Source organism: Monodelphis domestica, chromosome 2 (genome assembly GCF_027887165.1).
Source record: "Monodelphis domestica isolate mMonDom1 chromosome 2, mMonDom1.pri, whole genome shotgun sequence".
Lineage (NCBI taxonomy): Eukaryota > Metazoa > Chordata > Mammalia > Didelphimorphia > Didelphidae > Monodelphis > Monodelphis domestica.
In genome coordinates this window covers 282,193,405-282,215,124 of record NC_077228.1, presented here as the reverse complement: position 1 = coordinate 282,215,124, position 21,720 = coordinate 282,193,405, and the positions used below count along the sequence as shown (strand labels likewise).

Here is a 21,720-nt window from a genome sequence, read left to right as displayed (position 1 = left end):
GGATCAAATACAAAAATCCTTTGTTTGATATTCAAAGTCCTTCATAATCTAGAGCCACCTCACAGTCTCTACCCCTTTCCAGTCTTCTTATAACTTATTCTCCAACGCTTACTCTTTAATCCGGTAACTCCAGCCTCCTGGGTGTTCCACAAACAAAACAAAAAGCAAGACATTCCATTTTTCAAGTCTGGGGATTTTCACTGACTGTCCTCCATTCCCAGAATGCTTTCTCTCCTCATCTCTACATCCTGCTTTCCCTGCCTTCCTTCATTCTCAACTAAAGTCCATCCTCAACAGAAAGCCTTTCCCATACTAGATGCAATCCGAGTGTCTTTCCTCTGTTCAGTATTCCCTATTCATCTTCATAGCTTGTTTATACTTTGTTTACTTCTTGTCACCCCAATTAAATTGTGAGCTCTGTGAGGGCAGGGACTGTTTTTCTCATCTTTTTGTATTCCTAGTGATGAACTAAGTACTTGACACGATATACTTGGTGCTCAGCAAATGCTTCCTGACTGGCAGATAACATCCTATAGTCATAAGGGGTCCTCTAGCCATTGTGCCAATGGCTATGCCATGATAGAAAGCAAAGAGGGGGAGATATCTCCTGTGACTTTGTCTCTCTGTTCTAAACAAAGGGGGGGGTGCATTTTGAGAGAGTAGACCTCTCCGATATTTCCACACACTATCAATAAGTTAGCCTAATGACTATTTAGTGTCTAGTGTATGTGTGCGATGTACTATGGGAGATGGAAAAGAAATTTAAGACACAAAAAGCTAGCAAACTGGTTGAGGAGACAAGATGAACAGACATAAACCACATGAAAAACAAAGTACTAATGTGAATTCATAGAGAGAGTAGGTCACTGGATTACTGGAGGTTGAAGTAATCCTGGGAAGTTTCATGGTGAAGGTAGGATTTGAACCAGATTTTTAAAGATTGGGAGGCTGGGGAATTAGGGTATAAAGAAAGGTGTCAGAAGTGTGACAGAGTGAAATGAAGGAAAGAAGGAGATTTTTTTAAAATTGCTGATTATGTACTGGGTATCAGCAGAGCAGTACTAAAATATTTCCTTAATTTTCTTTTTTAATTGAACTTTTTTTTCAGTTATATATAGAAATAATTTTTTGTTTCAGATTTTCCCTCTCCCTCCTCTTGCCTCTCCCCAGGTGGCAAACAGTCTGATATAGGTTATATGAGGGCTTTTATGCAATGCATATATTCAAATTCCCATGTCATGATTGATGACATATCACATATACAATAAAAACTCATGAAGGAAATAAAGGATGGTGTGCTTTGATTTGCAATCAGATTCCAACGGTTCCTTCTTGACTATGAGATATCTCCTTTAATTTTCATAAAAACCTTGGGAGATAGATGTTATTGTTAGCTTAATTTTATAATTGAGAAAACTGAGGAAGCCATAGGTGAAGAGACTTGCCCAGGGTCCCTCAGCTAGTAAGCCTCTGAGGTCAGATTTCCTGACTTCAGGCCCAATGCTGTATTCACATTGCCACCAACTGCCTCAGTACCAGCAAAAGCAGAGAAGCAGCAAATAAGGAAGTGAGTATGTTTGGAGAGTGGGGAATGGGTCCAGTGAGGAGCCGGGTTTGTCAGAGAAGAGTGTGCATTTTGGGGTGAAGCAGGAAGAAAGTCTGGTTAGCTGGTGTAGAAGTAGGTTGTAGAAGACTTTGAAAGCCACACACACAAATTTAGATTTAATTGGTGGGCTCTTGAGCAGGGAAGTGATAATCATTCCACAAATATTTCTGATTTCCCAGTTCTTTATTTTTCAATTTTTAGAAAATTAAATTTAAACAAAAACTTAGTTTTTCACCCCTTTATCTGCCTCCCCCAATTGTAAACAAACAAAATTCTTATAACAAATATGCATAGTCAAGTAAAACAAATTCCTCCACTGACCATGTCTAAAAAAAATGTGGGGCAGCTGGGTGGCTCAGTAGATAAAGTACCACACCTGGAGACAGGTGGATCTCAGCTCAAATCTGGCCTCAGACACTTCCTAGCTGTGTGACCCTGGGCAAGTCACTAAATCTCTATGGCCTAGTCCAATACATTGTACTGATTCTAAGATGGAAGGTAAGGGTTTAAATAAAAAAGAATCAACACTAACTTTCCTTTCTAAGGCAGAAGAGCAGAAAGGGCTAGGCAATGGGACTTAAGTGACTTGCCCAGGGTCACACAGCTAGGAAGTATCTGAGGCTAGATTTGAACCCAGGATCTCTTGACTCTAGGCCTGACTCTTAATCCACTGAGCCACCCAGCTGCCTTCCTTAGTATTGATTCTAAGACAGAAGATATGGGTGTAAAAATAAAAATAAAACCATGTCTCATCGGGTCCTCTGAGTCCATTAGTCCACTTCTCTGTCAAGAAGTGTGCCATGATAGGTCTTTTTGCCATCGGGACTGGTCACTATATTGTTCTGGGTTGTTAAGGTTTCCCAAATTGTTTGTCTTTTCAGTTTTTCTATTATAGTACAAATTGTTTTCTTCGACCTTGCTCTGTGTCCCTTCATAGAAGTCTTCTCAGAAATTGTCTTTCACCATTATTTACAGCATAAAAGTATTTCATCACAATCATATACCATACTTTATTTAGTCTTTCCCAAAAAGAATGCCTAGTTCCTTAAAAAAATTTTTATGCATTTTTTCACTTTATTTGTTTTAAATATTTCCCCATGTTTTCATGATTCATTTTCTTTCCCTCCCCCATCCCAGACCTGACAAGCAATTCTATCAGGTGGTACAAATGTTATCACTTGATACCTATTTCTGTATTACTCATTTTTGCTATAGAGAGATTTTCTAAGGCCTAAACCCCAAACCACATACTCATATATACATGTGAAAAGTGATGTCTTACGTTTTGCTTTTGCATTTCTACTCCCATAGTTCTTTCTCTCAATGTGGATAGAAGAATGCCTAGTTCTTGCAAAACATGTTATTGGGACTGTGAATCTTAAAAATTCTCAGACCCTACTTCAGAAGATTTGTTTAAGACCATTCCCCATTTAAACAATGAAGGTACTTGATCAGGAATGTGAGAACTCTACTTCACCCATACTTAAACATACTTTAGGGGAAGATAAAGTTGTAAACTCCTTACTGAACAATGAAAAGTACTTAACTCATACTTATAGTGAGGCAAAATCCCTTAAGCTAAGTCTATTTTTAGATCTAATACAAAAAGGTGCTAAGTACCTATGAAGGTCAGGCAACCTGCAAACTTGCAAGGGGCAAAGAGGTGTGAACTCACTCAGAAGTTTTAGTCTACCCAGAGAAGTTGAGAACTAAAGAAGGTGTGAATTAAGAATGGTCTGTCCTTTGGAAAAACATCTACTGTGATTGGTAGATGTGAAAACTTAGGGGAGGTGACATAGGAGAAAATTCCCTTTAAAAGGAGGTCAAAAAAGGTCTCTGAGAGATTCAGCTTGCCAAAGCTGAATTGGAGAGAGGCAGCTTGCCAGAGCTGCCTTGAAGGGCTTGGTGGCTGAACTTAGTGCATCTTGCTGAAGCTGAACTGGTGGGTCTCTATGAACACTAGAATCTTGCTTGGGACAAATCTTGTGGTGAGTGGATAAAAGACTGACTGATCTCTCTCTTAAGGCTTAAAAGGCTAGGCTGGCCTAGGCTAGTCTATTTCTTTTCTCATTGTTTCCTCTTACTCTCTCTCTCTCTTTCATTAATTCCTTAATTCATATTAATTAAAATCTCTATAAAACCCAGCTGACTTGGGTATATTTAATATTTGGGAATTTTTCCCTGGCGACCACTCTATTTTTTATTTGAAACCATATTTACGTGGTCACAATTTAAAGCAACCACTCTTTTAACTGTCACAGGACCTACTAAAAACAATACGTATTACCTATGTGACCCTGGGAAAGTCGCATTACCTTGGACTTAATTTTCCTTATCTAATAGGAGGGCTGTTGGTCTAGATCACCTCTTAAGTCCCTTCTAGGTCTAATTCTTTGACTGTGAATTGATCCCAACACCTTTAGCACAAAGCCCAGAGCCTGAGGGAAAATGTTGCTGCTTAGTTTAGGATTGACCCTTTCTCTCTCCCAACAGGCCCTTGGCCTCTACCAACCTCCTTGCCTTCCCAGGGGTGCAAGGGAGCCAGTAACCACTGATTGACTGTGCTGATGTGTCTGTTTGGGAGTTTCATCCAAGAAAACTTGCCCCTCCAGTTCCTGCTGCTGATGGGAGTACCTGTGGCCACTGTGTTCTTGCTGGTACAATGCCTTGATTGGAGCTGCCCCTTTAGCAGGCGCCGGAGGAAGTCAGGGACACTAGAGGGCTTGGAGGAACCTGTCCCTGTGCCCCTCTCTTTGCCAGAGGATGATATCCCTAGGCAGAGTCCACCAGCTACCCTGACAGAGATGGCCACCTTCTACCAGGAGCTATACACACCCACTGAGGGCCGAACTGTGATCCAGCAACTGATGAACAAACTCTTGGTCTTTGCATGGCGTGAGGTGGATCACCAGGGAGGCTGTCTGCTGCTCAAGGACATGGGCATCTCTCTATTCATCCCACCAGGTAAGGGACCTCTACCCAATCTGGAACACCGGCTCTGCTCCCTTCTTTTCCCTCCCTCTCTGGGTTCCACTTCTTGGTTTTCATCTTGCTTCCTACCGACCTTGGGGATGGAGTGAGTAGACTAATAACCTTTGGCTATACTGGACGCCATTCCTTGCAATTCAATCCTGCCTACTCCATTCCCCTCTATGTACTTCCCAACATGAACCTTCCCAACATGAACTAGTATCCCTGGCTATGCTGTTCTTTTCTCCTATCCCTTTCCTCTGATGCTCAACCCAGAAGAGACTTTAGAGGTCATCTAAAGAAGTAGTATGGTCCAGGGAACAGAGTGCTGGAATTGGAGTCAGGAAGACATGGGTTCAAATCCTATCTTGGGGAGTTATTAGCTCTGAGGCAATTTGCAAGTCATTTAACCTCTAGTTTCCCATCTGGGGCAGTGAATGACAGTGCTGGGACTGGAATCAGGAAGACTCATTTTCATGAATTCAACTTTAGTTTCAGACACTTATTGTGTGACTCTAGACAAGTCACTTAACTCTGTTTCCTCATCTATAAAATGGATTAGAGAAGACAATGAAAACCTCTCCAGTATCTCTGCCCCAAAAAGCCCAAATGAGGTTATAAAGAGTTGGATACAAGTAAAAATACAACTGAATAATGATTTCCATTTGTAAAATGAGATAGTAAAATCTCATGAAGTCATTGTAAAACTCCAGTGAGATATTTATGGATAGTGTTCTGCAAACTTTGAAGCACTATACATACATAAATGTGTACATGCATAAATTTATGTATGTATGAATGTGTACTTACATATGTATATGTTTATATAATATACACATATATGTATGCCAGTCAATATTATTACTTTTATCAATTCTTTCTTTTAACTCTTTCATCATGTTGTAACCGCCAAAATGTGGTTGCCAAAACTGTATTGTTAAAAACTGTAAATGCCAAACACTGTAAAGGTTTTGGCCAAACTGTAAAGATAATTTTAGTGTTTTGACTTAAAATCTAAACAAGTGGTCACCATGGGAAATTCCCAAATATAAAAAATACCCAAGTCAGGTGGGATTTATGGAGATTTTAATTAATATAAAGAAGGAATTAAGGGAAGGAGAGAGAGAGAGAGAGAGAATAGCCAAGCAGTAGAAAAGGGCCTTGGCCAAAATGGCCTAGGCCTGAGCCTAAGGGAGAGCGAGTCAGTCTTTATCACTCACCACAAGATCATCTCCAAGCTGGGTTCTTTCACTCCGAAATAAAATCCTCTCCAAACTGAATTCAATTGTGAACTCAATTCAAAATGTCCTTCACTTCAACTCCAAACTCCAAACAACTCCAACTCCAACTCCAACTCCAACTCCAACTCCAACTCCAACTGTGAACTCCCACCTCAAATTCAATGAGCCCCTTTCTTTTAAAGAAATTTTCTCTTATGTCACCTCCCCTAAATTTTCACATCCACCAATCACAGTATATGTTTTTCCCCAGGACTGCCCATTCTTAGTTCCCATCTTCTTTTGTTCTCACCTTCTCTGCTTAGGTTAAATCCTCTGAGTACTTCACACCTCTTTTGTTAAGCTTGCCTTTGTAAGTTGCTTGACCTTTTTGTGATTAATTTAACCTTTATAGGTATTTAATGCCTTTTTGTATTAGATCTAAAAATAGACCTAGCTTAAGGTTCTAGCTTTACTATAAGTATGAGTTAGGGACTTTTCATTGTTCAATCAGGAGTTTGCAACTTTATCTTCCCCTAAGGCACTGTCTGAGCAGGGTGGAGTAATTTTAAAAGTTCTCAATACATTCCTGATCAAGTACCTCCATTGTTACAATAGAGGAAAACCTTAACCAAATCTTCTAAGGTACAGACTAAGCAGTTTTAAGATTCACCATGTAGAGGAGGAAACTGTGGAGACTTAAAAATGGGCAAGTGGCTTGCTCAAAGTAACACATATGGTGAAGAGTAGTGTTAGAACCCTGGCTTAAATCAAAGTCTTCTGAAATCAGTCTAGTGTTCTTTCCACTAAGAACACAATGTTCTTTTCTACTTTTTCCTAGACCACAGGCAACTAGGTGGAACAATGGATGGAGCCAAGAAGTCAGTCAACAGAACATTTATTAAGTGCCTGTTGCATACCAAGTACCATATCAAGTACTGGAAATATAAAATCAGATCAAAGACCTGATCCCTGCTGTCAAGGCATTCACAGTCTAATGGAAGCTACAACATGTAAAGAATGCTGTGTAGACAAGCTATATACTGAATAAATTAGAGATCATCAACAGTGGAAAGGCATTAGAATTAAGAGGGCTTGAGAAAGGCTTCCTGTAGAAGATGAAATTTTAGCTGGCACTTGAAGGAAGACAGGAGGCAGAGATGAGGAGAGAGAGAATTCTGGGCATGGGAGTCAGTCAAGGAAAATGCCCAGAGTCAAGAGAGGAGACTTGGAGGAACAATAAGGAGACCAGTGTCACCAGATCAAAGAGTATGAGGTATAAGGAGACTGGAAAGGTAGGGGCTTCTTTGAATGACAAATAGGAATTTTTATATTTGATTCTGGAAGTGCTAGGGAGCCACTGGATTTTGCAAAGGGAAGGCAACAGGCAGATCTGCCCTTTAGGAAAATCATTTTGACTGATGAGTGGAGGACAAACTAGAGAAGGAAGAGACTTGTAGTGGGAAGACTGACCAGCAGGCTAGGTGATGAAGGCTCACACTAAGGCTATGGTGGTGTCAGAGGAGAAAAGGGAGACTTATTTTAGATGTTATGAAGTTACTTCTTATGTAGATAAAATCAATAAACTTTGGTAACAGATTGGATAAGGTGGGGTAAGAGAGTGGAGAGATGAGGGTGATAGGTTGTTAGTCTGGTTGACTAGGAGGATATGCCTTTGATAGAGGAGAGGAGTTTGGGGTAGAATTATTGAGTTTAGTTTTGGACATTTTGAGTTGAAGGTGTTTATGGGACATTCAGTTGAAAATATTCAGTAGTCAGTTAGATATGTGAGACTGGATGGAGGTTAAGGTTGGATAAGTATATTTAAAAATCATCAACATAGAGATGATAATTGAATCCATGGGAATGGGTGAGAGATGCTTCCTAGCGAAGTGGTCTTGGCTAAGTCTCTTACTTTCTCTGTGCCTTGGTTTCCTTGTCTGTAAAATGTAAAAAAAATGGGGATAATAACATATATTAATATATAATTAAAATAATAATTAAAAATAATAATCTAATTCTCAGAGTTGTCCTGAGTTTGGATGTGACCTCAGAAACTTAATAGCTGTGTGACTTTGGGCAAGTGATTTAACCTTTGGTTTTTTATTTTTTTTTTCAGTTTCCTTATCTTTGAAATGAAGATAACAATAACACCTGCCTGGGTTGTTGTGAAGATAAAATGAGATTGTAAAGAATGTTGCAAAATTTAAAGTTCTATATAAATTCTATTATTGTTGTTGTTATTTTTACCTCCCCTACTCTAGGCTCGTATATATCTGCTCTCCTACTTTTGCTGCCTGACCTTAAATTTGAGCATCCTTTTCCTCCTTTCTAGTTCCTCTGCAATTTCTTCTCTTCTTCACCTCCTTACTAAACTTCAGTCCATGTTCCTGCTTCTTTCTTCAATGTGCTACACCTCCCTCTTCTCCATCCTTCAGACAGTATAGTCCCTGATCCCTCACTGCCTTATTACTGGCATACCTGAGACCCACCTTAATTCCATCTGGCTTTAGTTTTGCCCTTTGGTCCTACCCTTGCCTTACTGTTCTACTTTATGCTTTCTCTTTTCCTAGGTGCAGTAGCACTGGGCCGCCGGGAGCAGATATCCCTAGCTCTGGTGTGGGACTTGTCAGATGCCCCATCATTGTTGAGTAAGCAGGCTTTAGTGAGCCCTGTAGTGGCATGCAGCCCCCATGGAGCCTCCTTCCTGAAGCCCTGCACTCTTACTTTCAAACATTGTGCCCAGAACCCCAACCATGTCTGTACCTATTCCAGCAATACTGCCCTGCTTGATACCAAGATTTGGAAGCCCCTAGGACAGCCTGGGGCTCACACTTCAAGGGATGAGTGCCGAATCCCCATCTCCCACTTCAGGTAGGAATGATCATCTATCTCTATCTATTCTCTGCACTTTCTTTCTCTGTCAAATCAGCAATACCCCTAACAAACTGGACAGTGCTACTCAATGCTGAATATCTCCAAAGTATAATTTTAAGCAATTAAAGTTTAACACTGGAGGAAGACTTTGGAGATACTTGGTAACTCAGTCTGGAGAAGGGAGAGGTTAGGACAAACTGTTGATGGATTCAGAATTTGAACTCATGAAGATTTATTCACTAATTGGAATTGATAAATCAGTTGATACACATTTATTAAGCACCTGCTATGTGTCAGGCACTGTGCTAAGCCCTGGGATACAAAAAGAGGCAAAAGACAGACTTTGCTATCAAGTTGCTTCAATCTAATGAATGAGACAACAAACATGTGTAAGCAAGCAATCTTTATAGGATAATTAGGAGGTAATTAAGAGAAAGAAGGAACTAGAATTGAGAAGGGTTGAGAAAGGCTTCCAGTAGAAGATGGGATTTTAGATGTCACTTAAAGGAAAATCAATAGGTGGAACAGTGAGCATGCCAGGGATAGGAGACAGGAGAGAATGCCTGGAGCTGAGAGATGGAGTGTCTTGTCTGTGAAACAAAGAGCCGGGGGGAGTAAGAAGTTTCTTCCTCAATCCTAACCTGCACCCATAGGAATGCCCAAACACACAGAGACAAACATCCATCCATTCATCCATCCATTCATTCATTCATGAGAATGCATTCTTCATTTTGTATATAGAAATTATTTCTCATTCTTGGCAGTTTTCACATGCAGGAGATGGGAGAATCAAACTCAGAAGTGGTGAATTTCTGTGTATATGTGTTAAAGAAGTAGGGTATGGTGGTAGTACTGTCTGTTAACTCTGTCTAGATGGAACTAATAATTACCTTTCATTAATTTTCTAGTCTACTTTCTGACACCTTGGAAAATTCATTTTTTTCCAGGAAACTTTTATACAGATAATTAACAAGACATTCTCAGATAACTCCTATATACCCAAATATATATAATATGGCTATAGATCTATATCTGTGTCATATGTAATATAGCTCTATGATATATATATTTATCCATATAGGGGTTACCTGAGACTCTATGTACATAATACAGACATAGACCTGTGTCTGCTACATTACATACATAGATTCTCAAATAGCCTCTGTGCATCTTATGTTATTGCACATAATAACAGCAGATGTGATAAATAGTAGTTTTATAATACACATATAGGGGCTATATAAGAATCTATGTCTGTCTATATAACACACACATAAATATTCACTATATGTCCTAAAAGTCTTAGTGCAATTTAGCTTAATAGCTTTTGAGCTATTTTTAGCTGTTAAAGGTTAAAATTGTCCTAAGACCTTTGAAACACCTTGAATACATGTGTAGGTGCTTGTGGTTATTATTAACAAATATAACTGCCATTTATATAGTGCTCTAAGGTTTTGCAAAGCCCCTCTATTCCCCCCCCCCCAATCACATCTGGTTCTCAAATAGTCCTGTGAGCATTATAAGTATTATCCTCATATTTTAGATGAGGGAATTGAAGTTCAGAGAAGTTAAGCAACTTGCCTGCAGTTCCACAGTTAAGTGTCTAAATTGGGATTTGAGCCCAGGTGTCTCCTGAATCCATGCTCAATGCTTCTATATCACCCCAACTCTCTGGTGACTTGCCTGTTGTGTTAACATAATGAACTAATGCAGTTATACAAAATAACTTATCATTCAGTGTTGATTCATTAAAGCAATGTTAATTTTTTTAGTTGACTATAATTATCAAATAGATTAATGCATTCAGCTTGTGCCTATTTATGTCCACAATTATTCCCTGTGTGCTCTCCATCCCCCATCTCTCTCATCCTTTTCTGTCCTGTGTTCCTGGAACTGTCTTTCCTCTGTTTCTAATCTTTCTGTTCAGAAGCGTCTACCTCCTCATCCCTTCCACCTGCCTTATTCTCTCTGCTTCCTACTTTTCTCCCTTCTCTCCCTCCTTCTGATCTGATGCAGGGACATTGTGGCATTGTTCTCCATTTCCTCATGAGACTAGCTGAGCATACTTGCCTCTCCCCACCCCAGATGGAGGCACTGACTTCCAGTTTTTCATGAGTCACCCCTTTCTAGCACTGTCCTTCTTGGTACTCCCTCCTGCTTGGTCTCCTCAAGGCTACATTTATTTCCTCCTTCCCATTCTCTCCCAACCTTCACAGCCACGGCAGGGTGGGACTCCATTACAGAAGCCCAGAATGCTAGATCAGGAAATGACTGTAGAGATCATAATTTTACTGGGCAACCAGGTGGTGCAGTAGATAGAACACTGGGCTTGGAATCAGGTAGACTTATCTTCATGAGTTCAAATCTGGCTTTAGATTCTTACTAGCTGTGTGACCCTGAGCAAGTCACTTGACCCTGTTTGCTTCAGTTTTCTCACTTGTCAAATGTGCTGGAGAAAGCAATGGCAAACCATTCTATTATCTTTGCTATGAAAACCCTAAGAGGGATCAGGTGGAGTTCGACACCACTGAACAATGACAACAAAAACATTTTTTAAGAATCCCTTCCCTTCCATCTTAGAATCAATTCTGTGTGTTGGTTCCAAGGCAGAAGAGCAGTAAGGGCTAGGCAATGGGGTTAAGTGACTTGGCTAGGAAGTGTCTGAACTCAGCACCTCCTGTCTCTAGGCATGATTTCCAATCCGCTGAGACACCCAGCTGTCCCCAAATAATATTATTTTACAGAAAAGGAAACTAAGATTGAATTTCTTTCCAAGGTCATAACTATTTAGTGACCAATCTATATCCCTGAATTACCCATCCAGAGACATTTCCACCAATCTCTTTGCCTCTTGTAGTCGTCAGACTTAGGTCTGATATATGCACCTCCTGCCTATGTTCTTTTGCCAGGCTCCCTTGTCACAGATGCCCTCTTCCTTACATGCCCCCAACAGTCCTCCTCTCTTCATCACCCCTCCTGTGGCCACTGCTGTCCAAACAACAAGACATACCCATCTTTTTCCTTGCCTCTTTAGTCTCTACACCTGTGTACTGGAGGCTCCCGATGCATATGATGCCCGAAAATGGCTGCAGCTAGCCGTATTCTGCTCACCCTTGCTCCCAGGACAATCCCACCTGCAGCTGCGTGTCTACTTCCTCAACAACACGCCCTGTGCCTTGCAGTGGGCAGTGACCAATGAGGAACCTCACGCTGGGCACCTCCGAGGGCCCTGCCAGCTCTTTGACTTTATGGGAACCCGGGGGGACCAGTACCTGAAACTCAAGTACATCTCCGAAGGTAAAGGGAGACAGAAAGAGAGGGCAGTGGTGTGAAGCTGGGGAGTACAGCGAGAGAGGCAGAGTACAGTGGATACTATACTGGAATAGTATAAAGTATTCTGTGTCAAGGGTCCAGGGTTCTAATTCCAAACCCTGCTATTTACTACCACTGTGACCTTGACCAAGTCAGTTTATATCTCCTCACTTCTCTCTGTCAAATGAAGGGACTAGACTAGATTTGAATATCAGATTGTCATATTATATTATTATAGAACCTCCAAGTTCAATGATCCTATGAGGGAACTGTTGATACTAAGTGTGGGATGGTAGTAAAGAGATTGATTCATGATGAGATCATGGAGATAAAGGGATAGACGCTGGAGAAGTACTGGAGAAATCAGGAGAGATGAGCAAATGTTGTCTCCTGATCTTCAACATTCTCCCCCTCACCTCACTAAAAGGGGGAGGGCTGGAATAAAGAGGTTTGCTATAAGGAGATTTAATCTTAGGGCATGAAGGTTACCCCTGACTGGAAATTCTCATGCTCTTCATTTCTAGGACATGTTTCTGACTCTAAGAAAGTAATAATTTCCAGAAGAGTCAACCAAATTCTCTTCCTAGTTACTTCTGAATTTTGCCTACTTCTTCCTGCTACTGTCCCCCCCCCCCCTCATTATTTCCCCTGACTTTGGAACTTGAAAGGGCCAGGTTGAAAAGGACATAGGGGGTCAACTGACTCTGTGTGTGTGTGTGTGTGTGTGTGTGTGTGTGTGTGTGTATGTGGAATGTATGTGACTATTCTTTTCCAAAGCAAGGATGGAGTTGTCGTTAGGAACTAGGAATCCTCGACCTTTTAAAATCTCTTTGCATGAATGGATTAAAGGAGCTATAAATAGTAGTTGAGGAGTGTGTGTGTGTGTGTGTGTGTGTGTGCATAAAGGCACACATGCCCTCCTTCCCATCTCGACCCTTCCCCACAGAGTGACCTGCTCTCCTCTGCATCCCTCAAACCCAGGCTGGGAAAATGTGGATGACAGCAGTTGCCAGATGGTACCCTACCTCCACATTTGGCATGGAAAGTGCCCCTTCCGCTCCTTTTGCTTCAGAAAAAAAGCAGGTAACCCATCCCTTTCCCTTCTTCATAATTTTTGGAAGCCCCTAAGTCCCAACTGCACCAGCCAGGAAATAGAACAGGAATTTGGAAGTCAGAAAATAGATAAATCCACATATTCTTTAGTTCTTACATCCCTGGAAAAAGCTCTTCAGTGTCTGGGTACCTTCCTAGGTAGATTCAGAGAAAGACTAAAGGAAGATAGGGTCTTCTACTATCCATTCATCTACTTTGGCCCTATCCATTTCCTCACCTATTGATTCCTCTGTTCCCTTAGGAACCAACGAGGACAAAGATAACATGGCACTGACCAATGAGATTATTGTCACTATGCACACCTTCCAAAATGTGAGTACTAGGGAAATAGTGTTGTCAGGGAAAAGGGAATGGGAAACCTCAGGGACTAAGGGATTTAGAGAAATAGAGAACAGAATGAATATGGTTTTATTAACATAATTAAGCAAATGGAGATAAAGTCCTTTAATGATTTCTTGTCCATGAGCCCTGAAGACCAGCAAGGGTTTAGAAACCATTTAATTACCACTGCCAAGCCAGAGTAGGATTGTACTTCTTTTTCCAGGATGACTTTTTAAGTCAAAGAGAAGATATCTCTCTTCTGAATAAAGAGTGTGAAGAGACTGGGGAGACAAAGTGATAGTAGGTATTAGAAAATAGGTGTGTAACTGGAAGATATGAGGTGACTGGAAACAGGACCAGATTTTAAGCCAAGCTAAACAAGCTGTAGTTCAGAGGCTCACTTTTGAGGGGTGTCTAAGTTCATGAGGTATAATGATTTGGACCTCTAAATTCCAATATTGCTTAGGACCTCCACTAGGAGTTTAATTTGGATCTAAGAGGAGAAATAGGAATAATAAGAGAAAGGGGAACAAAGATGGTAGGAATCTCCCTAAGAATTCAGCCTAGGACCTTGAGATAGGGAATGGTGTTGGGGAAGTAGGGTAGCTGTGTAAAAGGTGCTTGAGTTCTCTTACCCAAGGCTGATGTCCTCTGGTTCTCGCTTAATTTTTCCCTTGGTATTTTGAAACCTGCAAATCAGTCTTTGCCTCTCACCTCCTTTAGGGGCAATGATCAAATTTAAGGACCATCTGGCTTTCAGAGGGGCTACAAAATGCCCTCTACTTTCCTAGGAAGAAGAGAGCACAGGGAAAGAGGGTTAGGGATGCCTGAAGGCAATGCTTGTCTCTTTTGGCATAGTGGCACCAGAATTGGGAAAAGGAAAGGATTAGTATGGGAACTTCATCAGAGTCTATCTTTAGGAACTTTCTTAGTGGGACTTTTAAACTCTATTCTCCATTTCCCTGTGTTTTCTACTCCTCTCTTGAATCAGGGCTTGGAGACCAAGTACATGGAGATCTTGAGGTTCCAGGCATCAGAGGAGGAAAGCTGGGCGGTGCCACCTCCAGTCTCCCGATCTGCCCCATGCAACAGGTGAGGCAGGAGATTGGTGGGAAATATCTAGAATGCCAATTTGGGGCTCCTGTTTGAGCCAGTTCCTATAGCTTCCCCAGGAGTGATGGGGAAAGATGCTATGCTAATAATGAAAGAGTCAACAACTTGATCTAGTATTTTCCCCACCCTCTAAGCCTCTAATCATTTAATATCTTTTCCCTCAGGTTGCCTCCAGAGCTCTTTGAGCAGCTGCAGATGCTATTGGAGCCAAGCAGTATCACAGGCAATGACTGGCGCAGGCTGGCATCCCACCTAGGACTGTGTGGCATGAAGATCAGGTATAGTAAAAGTTGCTGGAGCAGAGAATTAAGAAGGCTGGGGCAGAATGGAATACACTTTAAGTCTAGGCATGTTGCCTGGAGGCTTGGCTGGCCATTAGTGTTTCCTCCTCTCTGCTACCTACATTGATTCCTCCAATGGGAAAATCAATTAACCAGTCACCAGAGCTATATTGAGCATCTACCCCATCCCACACACATTTAAACCCTTACCTTCTGCATTAGAATCTGTATCAGTTCCAAGCAGAAGAGTGGTGAGGGCTCAACAATGGTGCTTAATTGACTAGCTCAGGGTCACACAGCTAGGAAGCATCTGAAGCCAAATTTGAACCCAGGCCCTCCCAACTCCAGTCCTGGCTCTATCTACTGAGCCATTTAACTACCCTGGGCATCTAACATATTCATCATTGGGCCAGGCACCTTTGAAGCAATGTGCTAAGAGGAAAGAATATTGACTCTAGGGTGAGGGGATCTGGGTTTAAATTCCACCTCTGACATATGACTTTGGGCCAATTGCTTAACCTCCCATGGTATTAATGTTCTCAACTATAAAGTGAGAGGTTTAGGTTATTTGGCTTCTGAAGTCCCATTTAGCTTTAGTCTATGAAAATATATGTAGAAGATACAAGCTCTGTCCTCTGGGAACTTACATTGGGGAGAGAAATGAGTCCCAGGCTCATCCTTTTCTAAGAATGAGGCAATTTTTGAGCAAGAAACCCCATTTAAATAATCCATGGTCCCAGAAACATCTCTTCCATCTTTGATATTTCAAATTTCTATTAAAAAATAGGGAGAATTAAATGCTAAGTCACAAGGGCCTATTTATAATCATACTGGCAGGTCAAAGAAGCAAGAGAACACTGCAAACTGCTTGAGAGAGCTTCTTGGAGGAGGCATGACTGGAGTTTGAGTGAAGTCTTCAACATGGTTAATAATATTCATATCATCCTTATGAAAGAAATTCCTAAACCATACATTATCTTAAGAGATCCTCAGAGCAGCCCTGTAATGTGGATGTTATGGATAATATGCTGCCCATTTTACAAATGGGAAATTAAATGTCTTAGAGATTTAAATAACTGGTCTGTGGCAAACAAGCTAATAAGTGTCTGAAATAGAGGAGACCTGGGTTTAAATTCTGACTCAAAATCCATTGCTTTAAAATAGCATAAATAAAAGCTTTGAAGTAGGAATGAGCTTGGACAGTGATGAGTCCAGCCTGACTAGAAGGGAAATGTTCATTCTGAGGGGTCCTAGGAAACAACAACAGCAAAAAGCATTAAGGCACAGTTGGAGATCAAAGTATGCTTTTGAATTCCAGAAAAAAGATTTGATTTAGTAGTAAAATAGGGAGCCAATGGGGATCCTTAAGCAGGAGTGACTCCATTTAGTAATCTATCCAATGGTTCTTTCAGAGGAATTGAGGGAGAGGACTGGAAGGCAGGGATTCCTTTATAATAGCCCAGAGAGTATCTTTGTGACCTTGTGAAAAGGTACCCCACCACCACCTTGGCACCCCAGCTCCCTCAACTATAAAGTGAGAGGATTGGTTTAGAGGGATTTTTATGGTCTTTCAATTCTAAACCTGTGATCGTCTGAGGTGATGAGGATCTGTACCGATCTTGTGGTAGTGGGAATGGAAAAGGGGTGAATACAAGGGGTATATCAGTGTTCAGTGGTTATAGCATTCAGCTCAGACTCAGGAAGACCCGAATTCAAGTCCTGCCCCCAGCTGAGGGACTCAAGTCAGACATTCTGTGCCTTAGCTTCCTCATTTGTAAAATTCTATCGACAATAGCACTGACCTCCCCATGAGTTACAAGGATCAACTAAGATAAATTCATTAAGTGCTTTGCAAAGTGCTATAGAAATATTAGCTATTATTATGATATTTATTATAACCATAGAATTTGGGATCTAGAAGGCCCTTTAGAGGTTTTCTAGTCCAATGCCTTCATTTTACAGAATAGAAAATTGAGGGAAAAGAAGGACCAGAGAAGCGACATGACCCATCCAAAATCACACAGCCACTCAGGGGCAGACTCTGGGCTAGGCACCAGTTCTTCTGACTGCCAGTCCAGACTGTCTTCCACTCTGTGACACTACCTCAAAGGATGAAGTGTCAGGACTGGGAGCCTAAGTACCAAATAACGATGATCAGTAAAGATGAAGAGAAGTTCCTTGAAATCAGGAGGTTCTATCTGTCTGTCTGTCTGTCTGTCTGTCTGTCTGTCTGTCTGTCTGTCTGTCTGTCTGTCAGTCATCTTTACCTACCTACCTATGAATCTATCTCTTTATCTATCTCTTTATTTGTCTGTCTATTTCTTTATTAATCACCTATCTCTCCAGCTCTCTCTTTGTCCATCTATCTATCTTTGTCTTTATCTGTATCTACATCTATCTTTTTGTCTATCTATTAGCTTTATCTCTTTTTTGTCCATCTCTCTATCTCTTTGCCTTTCTCTCTGTCTACCCCATTGTCTGGAAGTCTTTCTACATAGGTCTCTCTCTATACCTATAGGAGTATACATACACATATGCACATGTATGTACACACACATGCATGTATATAAAGAAATAATCTTTGAATCCTCCTACAAAGCATAGTGCCTGGTAAAAGAGGAACTTAATAGATGCTTATTGAATTAGATGACAATAATAAAAAGTCAACCCAAAGGTTTATACCTCTTTTAATTTTTCAAAGCACTTTATATACGTTATCCTATTTGTGCCTCTGAACAATCCTATGAGACATTATTTCACAGATGAGGAAACAGGCTCACAGAGAGACTTGCTTAGGGTCCCGCACAACTAGTAAGAGTCAAAGATACAGTTCAGACCCAGTCTTTTTGGATTCCACATCCAGCCCTCTCCTCAGCATTTGGCAGTTATTGAGAGCCAGAAAGAAATTCAGAAGCTACCTAGTCTGACTCCTTCATTTTACAAGAGAGGAAACTGAGGCCTTGAAAGGTTAAGTGACTTGCCTAGGATCACACAGGTAGTGTTAGAGGTAGGATTTGCACTCTGATCCTCTGACTCCAGGGCTGGGTACACTCACTCTTCCCACTATAGCATCAGTATAAAGTTAAAGCTAAGGGACAGCTGAGTGGTTTAGTGAAATGAGAGCCAGGCTTAGAGATGGGAGGTCCTGGGTTCAAATTTGGCCTCAGACACTTCCTAGCTGTGTGACCCTGGGCAAGTCACCTGATCCCATTGCCTAGCCCTTGCCATTCTTCTGCTTTAGAGCCAATGCACAGTATTTATTCTAAGATGAAAGGTGAGGGTTTTAAAAAAATAAAAAAGAAATTTAAAGCTGTGAGACAGTCATTACTCTGAGAGGGTGCAGAAAGGAGAACAAAGGACTAGGGTCAAGACTTGAAACCTCTCCCAGTGTGCCTTGACTCCTGTTCTCTCCCTACAGGTTCCTGTCCTGCCAGCGAAGTCCAGCAGCTGCTGTCCTGGAGTTGTTTGAGGAGCAGAATGGGAGCCTCCAGGAGCTTCACTACCTCATGACGTCCATGGAGCGACTGGACTGCGCCTCAGCCATCTATGTCTACCTGGATGGCAAGCAGAGCCAATCTCCAACACCATGTTGCACTCCAGTCCTGGCCCTCAAAACCAGGGATAATGAAGGCCTGGAGCTGGATGTGAAACTTTGAGCTGAGGCCAGAGCTGTAGCACCTTCCCAAGGCCAGGGGAGCTGCAGCACGCAGCAGGCTGGACCAGGCTTGGGAAGGAATCCTGCTTCCAGTCTCCCCTTCTCCAGGGACTTAGGATGGAAATTGGGAAAATTTTTCCTTTGGACTTAATGGAACAAATGAGACATCTACTACCAACAGGTCAGTCCTGGGTCTAGCAACAACGGTCTAAACAACTGGGGCATGAAGATCTTTCTGGCTTGGCCAGCTTCTCTGCAGACCTCATCTCCTCATCAGCAACAGGGTGCACAGGAGTCTCGAAGACAATGGAAGCCTGGTTGGAATCCTCCAAGCCTCATCAGCTCTTGGACTACTGGGGGAGGAAAGCACCTTAGAGATCACCTCATCCTATTCCCTAATTTTACACATGAGAAAAGCAAGATCCGGACATTTTACAGGACTTGCCCAGGCTACCATCAATAGCATTTCTTCAGTATTTATTATTTGTCCAACACTGGGCCAGGCATTGTAGGAGAACATGATAAAATAGAAAACTGAGTCTGTGCCCTTCTGGAATTCATGATTCCAATAGAGGCGGTAAGATGAATAGGACTGAAACCACAGCAAACACTAGAAGTGCAGACAATTAACACTCTGAGTTCAGAGAACAGAGTTAGTGTGGGGGTAAGTGGTCCAGGAAGACTTCTTGGAGGAGGTGGGTCTTGAGCCAGACCTTGAAAAGGGATGGGGGTAGCATGAAAACCAGTGGAGAAAGGGCAGAGGGAATTCTAGTTTGATCAGAAAAACATGGCAAAAGGTTTGGGGACAGGAATGAGTCTGATGTTTGGGTCAGTGTAGAGAAGACCAGGCTGATTAGTGAAAGTGAAGGAAGGGGAGACAGGAGCAGATACAACACAGTCCTCACTTGCCTGCCCACCTTTTCTAGTCTGTCTTTGTATACCTTCATTCTTTTTTTTTTTTTAGTTTTAATATTATTTTATTTGGTCGTTTTCATACATTATTCACTGGAAACAAAGATCGTTTTCTTTTCCTCCCCTCCCCCCCCCCCCCCCCCCCCCCCGCCTTTCCCTCTCCCATAGCCGACGCATGATTCCACTGGTTATCACATGTGTTCTTGACTCGAACCCATTTCCCTGTTGTTGGAGTTTGCATTATAGTGTTCATTTAGAGTCTCTCCTCAGTCTTATCTCCTCCAACCCTGTAGTCAAGCAGTTGCTTTTCAGCGATGTTTTTATTCCCACAGTTTATCCTCTGCTTGTGGGTAGTATTTTTTTTTTAGATCCCTGCAGATTGTTCAGGGATTGCATTGATACTAATGGAGAAGTCCATCACCTTCGATTGTACCACAATGTATCAGTCTCTGTGTACAATGTTTTCCTGGTTCTGCTCCTCTCGCTCTGCATTACTTCCTGGAGGTTGTTCCAGTCTCCATGGAACTTCTCCACTTTATTATTCCTTTTAGCACAATAGTATTCCATCACCAACATATACCACAATTTGTTCAGCCATTCCCCAATTGAGGGGCATCCCCTCATTTTCCAATTTTTGGCCACCACAAAGAGCGCAGCTATGAATATTTTTGTACAAGTCTTTTTGTCCATTATCTCTTTGGGGTACAAGCCCAGCAGTGCTATGGCTGGATCAAAGGGCAGACAGTCTTTTATCGCCCTTTGGACATAGTTCCAAATTGCCCTCCAGAATGGTTGGATCAATTCACAGCTCCACCAGCAATGAATTAATGTCCCCACTTTGCCACATCCCCTCCAGCATTCATTACTTTGCATAGCTGTCATGTTAGCCAATCTGCTAGGTGTGAGATGATACCTCAGAGTTGTTTTGATTTGCATCTCTCTGATTATAAGAGATGTAGAGCACTTTTTCATGTGCTTATTAATAGTTTTGATTTCTTTGGCTGAGAATTGCCTGTTCATGTCCCTTGCCCATTTGTCAATTGGAGAATGGCTTGATTTTTTGTACAATTGATTTAGTTCTTTATAAATTTTAGTAATTAAACCCTTGTCAGAGGTTTTTATGAAGATTGTTTCCCAATTTGTTGCTACCCTTCTGATTTTGGTTACATTGGTTTTGTTTGTACAAAAACTTTTTAATTTGATGTAATCCAGATTATTTATTTTGCATTTTGTAATTCTTTCTAATTCTTGCTTGGTTTTGAAGTATTTCCCTTCCCAAAGGTCTGACATGTATACTATTCTGTGTTCGCCTAATTTTCTTATAGTTTCCTTCTTTATGTTCAAGTCATTCATCCATTTTGAATTTATCTTGGTGTAGGGTGTGAGGTGTTGATCTAAGCCTAATCTTTCCCACACTGTCCTCCAATTTTCCCAACAGTTTTTATGAAATAGTGGATTTTTGTCCCAAAAGCTGGGATCTTTGGGTTTGTCATATACTGTCTTGCTGAGGTTGCTTGCCCCCAGTCTATTCCACTGATCCTCCTTTCTGTCTCTTAGCCAGTACCAAATTGTTTTGATGACCGCTGCTTTATAATATAGTCTGAGATCTGGGACTGCAAGACCCCCTTCCTTTGTATTTTTTTTCATTAATTCCCTGGGTATCCTTGATCTTTTGTTCTTCCAAATGAACTTTGTTATGTTTTTTTCTAAATCAGTAAAAAAAATTTTTGGAAGTTCCATGGGTATGGCACTAAATAGATAGATGAGTTTGGGTAAGATGGTCATTTTTATTATATTGGCTCGTCCTACCCATGAGCAGTTAATGTTCTTCCAATTGTTCAAGTCTAGTTTTAGTTGTGTGGAAAGTGTTTTGTAGTTGTGTTCATATAGATCCTGTGTTTGTCTCGGGAGATAGATTCCTAAGTATTTTATTTTGTCTTGGGTAATTTTGAATGGGATTTCTCTTTCTAGTTCTTGCTGCTGAGCTGTGTTGGAATTATATAGAAATGCTGATGACTTATGTGGGTTTATTTTGTATCCTGCAACTTTGCTAAAGTTGTTGATTATTTCAATTAGCTTTTTGGTTGAGTCTCTAGGATTCTTTAAGTAGACCATCATGTCATCTGCAAAGAGTGATAATTTGGTCTCCTCCTTGCCTATTTTGATGCCTTCAATTTCTTTTTCTTCTACCTTCATTCTTTATAAGGATGAGAATGTTAGAAACTGAAAAGAGCTTCAGGGTCATCTCTAATCCCTTTATCACTACATTATAGATTTAGAATTGTTCTCCTCTGTGTTTCTTCTTCCTAATCTGTGTCTATCTCTGTCTCAATTTTTCTCTCT

At 41.2% G+C, this 21,720-nt stretch overlaps 1 protein-coding gene across 1 annotated transcript in view; it reads left to right on the top strand.

Moving 5' to 3' along the window:
- UNC5CL (unc-5 family C-terminal like) overlaps positions 1–19,401 on the top strand; it is a 41,148-nt gene extending 21,747 nt beyond the window's left edge. The window contains exons 2-9 of the mRNA XM_056818186.1: positions 4,100–4,570; positions 8,367–8,667; positions 11,705–11,967; positions 12,964–13,065; positions 13,337–13,407; positions 14,408–14,508; positions 14,694–14,807; positions 18,229–19,401. Coding sequence (XP_056674164.1) covers positions 4,174–4,570; positions 8,367–8,667; positions 11,705–11,967; positions 12,964–13,065; positions 13,337–13,407; positions 14,408–14,508; positions 14,694–14,807; positions 18,229–18,466 — 1,587 coding nt within the window. The 5' untranslated portion in view covers positions 4,100–4,173 and the 3' untranslated portion in view covers positions 18,467–19,401. The remainder of the gene's footprint in view (positions 1–4,099; positions 4,571–8,366; positions 8,668–11,704; positions 11,968–12,963; positions 13,066–13,336; positions 13,408–14,407; positions 14,509–14,693; positions 14,808–18,228) is intronic.
- Positions 19,402–21,720: the final 2,319 nt, after the last annotated feature.